This window comes from Argentina anserina, chromosome 5, assembly GCF_933775445.1.
Source record: "Argentina anserina chromosome 5, drPotAnse1.1, whole genome shotgun sequence".
Taxonomy (NCBI): domain Eukaryota; kingdom Viridiplantae; phylum Streptophyta; class Magnoliopsida; order Rosales; family Rosaceae; genus Argentina; species Argentina anserina.
The window spans coordinates 27,972,375-27,982,497 of NC_065876.1; the positions used below are offsets into that span (position 1 = coordinate 27,972,375).

General features: G+C 37.5%; 2 protein-coding genes and 1 non-coding gene across 3 annotated transcripts; 2 read left to right on the forward strand and 1 right to left on the reverse strand.

The window, feature by feature from the left end:
• Window positions 1-648: 648 nt before the first annotated feature.
• On the forward strand, window positions 649-2,486 carry LOC126794120 (probable glycerol-3-phosphate acyltransferase 3). Its single transcript, XM_050520773.1, has 2 exons — window positions 649-1,374; window positions 1,485-2,486. Exons 1-2 carry the CDS (start codon window positions 649-651, stop codon window positions 2,379-2,381), a joined length of 1,623 nt encoding a protein of 540 aa, XP_050376730.1. The 3' UTR covers window positions 2,382-2,486.
• A 467-nt stretch (window positions 2,487-2,953) lies between these two features.
• Window positions 2,954-9,228, reverse strand: LOC126794117 (pentatricopeptide repeat-containing protein At4g18520, chloroplastic). The gene is given in 8 exon segments (XM_050520768.1): window positions 2,954-3,474; window positions 3,717-3,893; window positions 4,352-5,829; window positions 5,832-7,114; window positions 7,612-7,660; window positions 7,797-7,961; window positions 8,418-8,810; window positions 9,110-9,228. Coding segments are annotated over 6 exon segments (2,466 nt in total). The 5' UTR covers window positions 9,219-9,228; the 3' UTR covers window positions 2,954-3,474; window positions 3,717-3,893; window positions 4,352-5,362.
• Window positions 9,229-9,380: 152 nt separating this feature from the next.
• Window positions 9,381-9,461, forward strand: TRNAL-AAG (transfer RNA leucine (anticodon AAG)). Its single transcript has one exon. It is a non-coding gene; the product is annotated as a tRNA-Leu (tRNA).
• Window positions 9,462-10,123: the final 662 nt, after the last annotated feature.

Below are 10,123 nucleotides of genomic sequence, written 5' to 3' on the forward strand. Positions count from 1 at the left end.
CAAAATTAATTTACAATTCATCGGAAATAAATTTACAAAACTAACAAAAAACTTATAACATGCATTTACAAACACTTAAACCGGCCTATTACCATATTGATAACAATTTGTTCAAAAATTTGTAAAAATGTCTTATGTAAAGTAATTGCAAATAACAAAAGTAACCTTACTCAAAATAATCACTCTATCTAAGCTATTTACCACAACGTACAACAGCTTATTTAATGTCAAGTTTGTAAATGAGGGTATCATGCATTCATGCATTTACATCACAAAATTATATAATTTTTCCGTTGAGAAGAGAGAAATGATTAGGGAACAGAAAATGGTAATGAAACATTGTGGGGGAAACAACAAAAAAATGTGACGTGGTGAACAAATAGAAATGTGTCACTAAAATTATTGAAAGAGTAATATATAATAATGAAATGTGAAGTAACTTAATGGTTGTCGATAAAATATGTTAATTGTTGTAGATCATACAGTACAGGTGTTTTCATTGCTTCAACTTTGTCCTTTCAAAGTCCCTGATCGTTTGTTCCCAAGAGGTAAAATTCCATACCTAATCCATGAAGCCTCATTTATTATAAAAGCTGGTATATATTGGGTCTCTATATAGTATATACGTAAGGTGGTAGCCAACCAAATATGTCTGCCAAACTATTCTCATTAGAATCTCTTTCTTCTTCCTTCAAAGTCCTTAGTAAGCCAAAGAGCACATCATCTTTGCAATACAAGTTTCCCAAAGCGCATGCAACCCACTTCAAGTTTCAGAAATACAACTCCCTTGCGTATCAAGTAGGAGAAGTGATGTCGAATACTATACTGTTTTTCCAGTTTGAGGGTACATTGTTGAAATCATCTTCACTCTTCCCTTATTTCATGCTTGTGGCCTTTGAAGCTAGTGGCTTCCTTAGAGCTCTTACTTTGTTTCTTTTGTACCCTTTTGTTTGTATGGTTGGTGGAAAGCTAGGTCTCAACATAATGGTGTTCATATGTTTCTTTGGTGTTAGAAAGGATAAAATGAGGATCGGGAATTCTGTGTTGCCCAAATCTTTCTTGGAAGATGTTGGGAGTGAAGGGTTTGATGTGGTGATGAAGTGTGGGAAAAAAGTTGCAGTGAGTGACTTGCCTAAAGTCATGGTTGAAGGTTTTCTGAAGGACTATATTGGGGTTGATGCTGTTGTTGCAAGAGAGCTCAAAGTGGCTGGTGGATACTGTATAGGTTTGATGGAGGAAATGAACACAAAAGGTCTGGAGTCAAATCAGATTCTTGGAGATGAAAAACAAAGCAATAGTCAAACAACACAAACAATTGGTATTTTTTGCCACAACAAGTTTATCCATCAGCAACTCCTTTCTCAAAATTGCAAGGTAGTCAATTAATCTCATCTCTTCTCTCTTTCTTCCAACAAAAAGATTCATTTCAAACGGTTTTTTTTTTTTACTTTTACTCATCATGAGGCCATATCATTTTGTTGCAGGATGTCTTCTTGGTTAGTGAAGCTGAGAAGAGAAACTGGAAAAGCCTTCCAAGGGAGAAATACCCAAAACCATTGATCTTTCATGATGGAAGATTAGCTTTCAGACCAACCCCAATGGCCACCTTGGCCATGTTCACGTGGTTACCACTAGGATTCTGCATCTACTTCATCAGATTCATAGTTGGCATGTTTCTGCCTCACTGTATTTGCCTTCCAATCTTGGCCTTCACTGGCGCAATTACCACAGTTTCAAAACAACCCAGATCCTCAAACACTTCAGCTAATGTTGAAGATCAAGTAAAACCAAGAGGCAGACTTTATGTTTGCAACCACAGAACCTTGCTTGATCCACTCTATGTTCAAGCAGCTACTGATAAATCTCTCACTGCAGTCACATACAGTATGAGTAAAATCAATGAGATCATTGCTCCCATGAAGACTATCAAATTAACAAGGGACAGAGAAAAAGATAGGAATCAAATGGATAAGTTGTTGAGCAAAGGAGACCTTGTAGTTTGCCCAGAAGGCACCACATGCAGAGAGCCATATTTGTTAAGGTTCAGTCCTCTATTTGCTGAGCTGACTGATGACATTATTCCTGTGGCCGTGGATGTGCAAGCTGACATGTTTTATGGCTCAACTGCTAGTGGCTTTAAATTCTTGGATCCAATCTTTCACTTGTTAAACCCAAATCCTGTTTATACAGTCAGGATTCTTGAGAAGTTACAAGCATCAGACACATGCATGTTTGGTGGAAAGTCGAGGTTTGAAGTTGCCAATCTTGTGCAAAATGAGATAGGCAAAGCTTTGGGATTCAAGTGCACGAGTCTTACAAGAAAAGACAAGTATATGATTTTGGCAGGCAATGATGGAAGCATGAAGGAATCAAGGTGTTGATTGACTGGAGAAATATGACAAGCTGGTGGGAAAGCATTTGTATGGTGTGAAGAATAAAAAAGCAATATCGTTTAATATCATTAGCATCAAGATCAAGTGTAATGTATTTCAATTTGGATTGATTTGCAGACCCATAACTCATGTAAACAAGATGTTACGCGAGTAATCAAAATGTTCATGTATAATTATATATATTTCAGTTGTATCCTGTATTCTTAAAAATTAGAATTTCATTGAAGGTTGATGCGTAGATTTCTAAATATTTGTATACAATCTACAATCGTATTATGTAAAAAAAAAATGAGTGTAAAATGGTAGCACTTTGAATGTTGAATCTTCATCTGTGTTCAATTGAAGACATATAGTGACATTTAACGCTACATTTCTAAGATTAGATGTACTAGTAAACGAGAACAGTACAAAACAAAGATGATGTATAAGTACTGTGATTGTGAATACTCAACCTTAATGAGGAAATTTTATTTAAGATGATATGTATGACACTTAACGCTACTTATAAGACTTGATGTGCCATCGATCGATTAACAAAACAAACAGGATATATGCAAGTAATCTGAGTGACTATCAATCCCAGTGAATATTGAAGCAATGATGTGCCCATTTGAAGCAAGCATAACCCCAAATGAGCAAGCAAAAATTGAAGATGCCTCCATAAAAAAAAATTTAAAAAAAATTCTTGTTCGAGAGGAGAGGGGCTTCTAGTGATCCGACCCTATCAAAGTTCATTAATGTTCATGAGTTTCCATCATAAGTTTTGTGACAAGCAAGTGGCTCATTCACAACGTCATATGCAAAGAGACTTCTGGCTTCTATCTAACAATCTATATGGCTAAATATGCAACACACAAACATTTCTTCGGTCAACCTCCAGAATTACAGAAACATGGAGAATGTGCAAGTAGCCAATAACGGACCTTAAAAACGCGAATAATCACTCCATCACTCCAATTTTCGACATATGAATCGCAAAGCTAACTGTTGTAGCCGATGCCATTGTCAATGCTGGTTATCATCCTATTGCTAGATTCTCGAATCATTCTCTTCCTTGATCAGCTTGTAATGCCTTGGTTAACTGTCGGTTGTATTAATATCAGTCTAATAATTTTAGCTTCTTGTATAAAACAAACAAATCCTATAATCAATTTCACCCTCCATCTATATCTCGATCATTGTCAGTTGTAATTACCAGTTTTCATATCTATATTTACTTTCTATCAAGTCACAAAACTTTGAACCCCCATATAAACAATGCATGTATTCCTCTTCTTATATCAGAAGTACACAGTAAGTCCTCACAACATTCTTGGAACTTACCATTTACGAATCTTAGTAGCTCCTTGGTATCAAAATCAATAATCGTAAGAAGCTACTTGCTGCTTCCATCAATTCTTTGGGAATGTCCCCTGGAGAATAACATCAGAGGACAGGGTCAGATTGAGTACCAAAAACCAGTGCAAAATGAACAAGAGGCTCTGGATAAGGAAGAGACATCTGAAACAGATAGAAGAGAGAAATAAGCAAGCGTCAATTGACAGCATTAAGTGAGAAGACTTGTTCAGTAGCATAACAAAAACTTTCTTTATTTAGTTAGAGCAAAGTAAAAACATGATTTCGACAAACTAAAGCTAGAAGGTGTAGTTTTAAGTCTTAACTCACATTCTCAACATATATAAATATAGGCCTCTATTCAAAAATAAAGAATAAAACAGGCCGAGACTTTTACTTAAGAAGAACATACCAAAGTTTTGAGTTTAATAAGCGAAAGTATTGTTTTTCATCAGTTAATGCAAAACTGTTCGGGTAACAGCTTGTAAGGAAAACAATTCCAGTATGACAAGTATAAATTTAAACCAAATACTAAAGAGCAGCTGTAGCATCTTACCATGGCACGTTATGGTGGTCTTTTTTTTTTGGTCAATACGTTATGGTGGTCTAGAGATATAAAATACCTTTTATCTGTTGGATTAAAAGGCTTCATGAGATTGTATGGTGGTAGCTTGTTTCCCCATAAAATACCATTTTGGATATCTGAAAGTGAAAATGCAACCCACCAATTACGTATTAGGAGTCTCCAAACAACTTCCTTGGATGTATTCCTCCATCTGGATGACCCTACACCAGTATTGCATGGATGTCCATCATATTGTAAAGATTTATAATGAAAGCAAGGTTATCCTCCCTCCGCATATCCTGCAGTTCTACTCTATTGAGCTCCTCTACTGTTCTCAGATACCTAAAAGGCCAATATCATTACCACAACCTTATATGGCCACATTCACACAAAAAAAGAAAAGGACAAAAAAAGAAGAAGTTAAAGTTCTCTGTACAGTTGAAAGTTAATTGATAAAAACAAGAACAAAGCTCAGAAAAGTGGTATGAAAACCAAAAAGAGCTACCAAACTCAAACAGTAATAAACTAATAAAGTACCTAACTAGACGGGTTTAAATTTCTTTCCCGCTCATAAAAAATCAGTTTCCTTCAATAATTATGTGGCTTAAACCCCTAACTCTCGCCGGCGCAAACAAAATAGTGAAATTACAGCTCCATCTCAACAAATTTACAGTCTTATGATCAATCATTACAACATTCTCATCCCAAAAACTTCCCTAACATTCATTCAACTCAACCGAAATTACAAAAACAAAGGTCTACTAGAATTAATGAAAAGCAGAAAGAACCAATAACCTTCACCTTTCCAATACAATAGCATAGAACAAAGGTTAAATTATCAACATTTGACCAAACACAGTAAAAGCCATAACTGAATATATCATCCATATCTAACACACAAAAGAGAATCAATCACAGAATTAAACATGAGAATGCAGGAATCAAGTGAAGATGATTAACAGAGAGCAAACCTGACAGATCTGTAACGGCGGTGTTTCGCTTCGGAGGAAGATCAAAAAGGGGTTGAGAGAAAGCAGACAGGGCTTGAAAGTGTAATCAAATGAATAGATCACCTGGACCGCAGGCTACACTCAAATGAAGGATCAATATCCCACTCAAGATCTCCACATGTAGTTAGAACAGTAGCAAGGATGTAATCATCCAGCTGAAAACCCTCTGCTTGCATTCGATACATGAGCTTCAAAGCTTCTTGACAGTGACCATTCTTTGCATAACCCACTATCATAGCCTTCCACGAGACCAGATTCCGTTCCAGCATGCTGTCAAAAACTTGAGAGGCCTCTGTCACATAGCCACATTTTGCATACATGTAAATCAAAGCGCTCCCCACATATACATTGAAAATGGCCGGCCTTTTAAATGCAGAAGAGTGAACCAATTGCCCGTGCATAACAGTTTCCAAGTTAGCACATGCTTTCAGAGCAGATGAATAAGTAAATGCATTGGGTTCCACACCATCCTCCATCATTTCTTTCAATAACTCAATAGTCTCAGACTCATGTCCAAGATGTGCCCGCCGGAAATGATGGCAGTCCAAGAGACAACATCTCTAAGAGGCATTTGTTGGAGAACCTTTGTGGCAGTAGAATACTCCCCACATTTACAATAGAACCACACTAGAGTACTTCCTAGATATAAGTTTGTTTCAACTGAGTTCTTTATCATCTGTGCGTGAACTTCCCTACCCAACAAGGAACACCTTATCAGTCCACATGCTCTGAGGATGCTTACAATGGTCAAGTTGTTGACATGTATGTTTCGCCTCTTCATTAGTTGGAAGAGGCTTATGGCTTCCTCGCTGAGACCCTTCCTTGCATACCCTGCTATAATAGATGTCCATGTAACTGTGTTCCTGTTCCTCATTCCATCAAACACGTTTCTCGAGTCTTCAATCTCCCCATACTTTGCATACATATCCACAAGCGAAGTGGATACATAAATATCGCTTTTGTATATCTTCTTCATTATAGCACCATGCAACTGCCTTCCAAACCTCAACTGCTTCTCTTCACCACAAGCCTTGAGCACACCACACACCGTAAACTCATTTGGAAAAAATCCATCACTTAACATCTGCAAGAACAACGAGAAAGCCTCCTCCCCCTTCCCCTGTTGTGAACAAGCAGTAATCATAGTTGTCCAGCAAACTACATCCAATTTTGTCATCTGATCAAACGCATGAAAAGCGCTCGACAACTCTCCACATTGCGCGTACAACTTAACAATCGCACTGTCAACAATCATGTTACTCCACCCACCTTTCACAATCCCTCCATGGATTTGCCTCCCAAGCTCGAAATACAACCTCTTACAACACAAATTCAACACGCACACAAACATATTCCCATTTGGCTGAATCCCCTCATCAACAGCCTCACTAAACAACCCCAAAGCTTCATCATCCAACCCAAAATTCAAGTACCCATTAACAATAGCAGTCCACGAAACCACATTTCTCACAATCATTCCATCGAACACCTTGCGTGCAAGGATTAGCTTCCCAAAACCCAGATACGCACACATCAAATTATTGTAAACATAAGTAACAGGATTACTTATACACCTCAAAATAAGTGCATGAACTCTACTCACGTCCTTTAGACTTCGACATGATCGAAGCCAGAGCGCAAGCAAATAAGGTCTTAAGCTCTGGCTCAGTGACTGTGTTTCGGAGAATTTGGCATCTGGGTTTTGTGGGGAGCTCAAATCTGAAACAGTGTAGGGAGAAGATGGATTTTCAGAATGAGAGGAACGAAATGTTGAATCAAGTTGATATTTCTCAGCCAAGTTGTCTATCTTCCTACAAGCAGCATCAGCAGAAGAAGAATCAACAATATCTTGAAATTTCAACTCTGAAACATTCCGTGCTTCAATGCTATCAGGCGCAGAATCATATGCTTGAACAGCTGCCAAACACGTATTTCCAATACTTGCCAAAGCTACTCATACCAGAAAGAAACTATATCAGATTTTAAAAGAAGACATATTGGTTAAGATCCTACTAAAGCTTCAAACATTTACATAACACAAGACTTATACAAAAGCTACTATTTTATTGATTTCAATTCTTGTCGATGGTAATGTAGCAGATATCATGAGACGGTTGGTAGGGTATGATGTGTCTTTGATATATAACACAACTAAGCTGGATTGATATAATACAATAACATGTTTATGGTCACGTTAAGCATAAAACAGAAAAGCCTAATATTAGATGATTGTATGCAGCAAGAACATGTCAATGAATGTACGGTGAAATGGCATTGAACTTCTGCAAATTCTACTAATAAAACCAACCTGAAGCTGAGCCGATGGAATTGGCCACATACACTGGATTGGATGAGGGCTGTATCATGTTAATAAATTAATTAAATGATACTTAAGCCCATCATATAAGGCACACAATATGTACATCTAAAAATGTTTGGTAAAAGTGTATAACGGAGCGATAACGTATCCTCATGTAGTGAAAAAAATCTCACCTTTTGGCTCTTCTAAATTCTCATAATAGGACTCGGAAACTGTGTGAAGATGGACAAAAAATTCTTCTGTGAAATCTATGCGGCGTCCGGCAACTATATCACTAATGTCAGATGGAGCCTCTCTAACAACTTTAAGCAGTTCATTGTGTCTTTGCACATCTTCGTCTACCTGTGAAATAGAAGCAGTGAAACATTGTTAATTCTGGAGCACATATCAGAAAAAACTCAAACGCATATAAATATCCTTCATCACTAAGACAACCATAAACCACTGAGTTTCCTTGTGTTAGTCATGCAAAGTGAACCATAGATCAGATTCTCCTCATTACACAAATCGATCCATAAATTGTAAACATCTGTTTAGTTGTTTTACTCCCAAAAGTTAACTTTACAAGAATAAGGACCAACTATTTTCTCGATTTATATCCAATCAAGGAACAAGTAGTTACACCCATGGAGAAATAACTAAAACCATATGTATCTCACTTGCATACTAAACACAGAATAAGCTGAACTCTTTGGGTTACATGTACAACACATTATACCCAGATGGAAGATGTCAAGGTAATGGATGCGACAGTGTTAATCAAGGTTCATTTGTAATCTTAAAATGTTAGATACCTACCTCTTCCAATTTCCGACCAAGCCGAAGAATCTTATGCTTCATTCCAGGATCATCCTCAACATCTGCTTGGTTCTGACACCGCTTAAAGAAATGAGGCCTGATTTCATCCCATTCCCTACTTGAAGCTAATAATCTTCTCCAGTCAGTTGTAGTGGGCTTATCAACCATGAAAACCTCAATCAGTTCATCGCATATCCGGCTCATTTTGTGGTCATCCAAGGACCCAACACCACCTTACCCTTCCCCATTTTCACTATTCCCTCCAGCTTCAGAAACAGACAACTCATCCCCACTCGAACAATCACCTGGCACTGAAGTTTTATCATCAACAACAGCTGCAACAACTGATAGGCGCCGCAACCTAGCCGGTTTAACTAGTAACTGAAAACCTACAGTTTCATAACACCTATCTGTTATATACAATAACTACAGCTCCAAAACAGCAACAACGACCCCAAACCCATCTATATAACAAAGAGTAAATCTCATTTTCACTCCTTAATTCGGCAAATGAAATACACAGGGTCTTGATAGCATGTTAATAATAGAGACTACAGCAATCAACAAGAGCCCAGAAAGCACAATTACTAGGAAGCACAGAGCAAATTAACAATACCCAGTAAGATAAAAATTCAAACTTTAACTAAAGCAAGTAACTTTGGAATGAAAATGGGTGAAAAGTAGATACCTTTGGAGGTTTTAGGGGACAAGGAGAAGTTTGGGATGAAGGACAGAGAAGAGACGCGGTCGGTGGTGACTGTTTTAGGGGGTTTAAGCGGGAAAGAGCAAACCTCCATAGAATATGCGCCAAACTGATTTTGGTCTCAAAAACAGCAAGTGATAACAGAAACGGTAAAACTAGTGCAACACAAGAGTATGTAGGGGTTTTTGTTATAGACTTATAGCAATAGAGCAGGAGTTTGTAGGGGTTAGGAGTGTTCATAGCACGTCGAGCGGATGTTGAGATGGCCGAGTTGGTCCAAGGCGCCAGATTAAGGTTCTGGTCCAAAAGGGCGTAGGTTCAAATCCCACTCTCAACAGAGTATCTAATTTTTGTTGTTGTTTTTATCTGTTTTGGAAAATTCTAATATACATAAATATATGTTACATTCTATATCCACCGGTTAATATTGTTTTGTGAATGAGATTAAAAAAATAATATCTATTATCAACCGTCGGATGTATGATGTATAGTAAATTAACTCGTGGTTTGATGCAGTTTAACAAGTAGTTTACGGCTGCTAATTCGCTGACCATTTGGATTTTGAGCAAATAACTGCTTGAGTTTGGATATGTCGCCAAAATTACTTACACTTGCTTGTGTTACTGGAAATTTGGAAAGGATATGTAGCCATATGCATTGTAGTGTTCATCTAAGTCAGCACGGTTTCGTGAGTGTGCTAGCAACGATCTGGCTCCAGAAATGTTCAGACGATGTTCCCGAATGAAGCGTGGAACTCTCCCGTCTCTTAAATGATGTTCAGTTTATTTTGCGACATGAATCGCCAAGCTAACTTTCTATTGCTAAATTGTGGGATCATTCTCTTCCTATCTGCTTGTAATGCCTTAGTTTTTGAAAGTTTGGGTGCCGTTTGTTTTAAACTCTGCCTTTATCTATCTTGTATCAAAATAATACTCGTCCACGTACATTTCGGTCATTGTCGCAGTTTTAGTTACCAGAATTTCTATAAGGACGGTAAGA

What these genes read in the sequence shown, in the direction of transcription:
- LOC126794120 (XM_050520773.1), top strand. Translation starts at nt 649, where the DNA reads ATGTCTGCCAAACTATTCTCATTAGAATCTCTTTCTTCTTCCTTCAAA. An exon ending in TCCTTTCTCAAAATTGCAAG is followed by an intron (nt 1,375 to 1,484) that starts GTAGTCAATTAA and finishes ATTTTGTTGCAG; the next exon opens with GATGTCTTCTTGGTTAGTGA.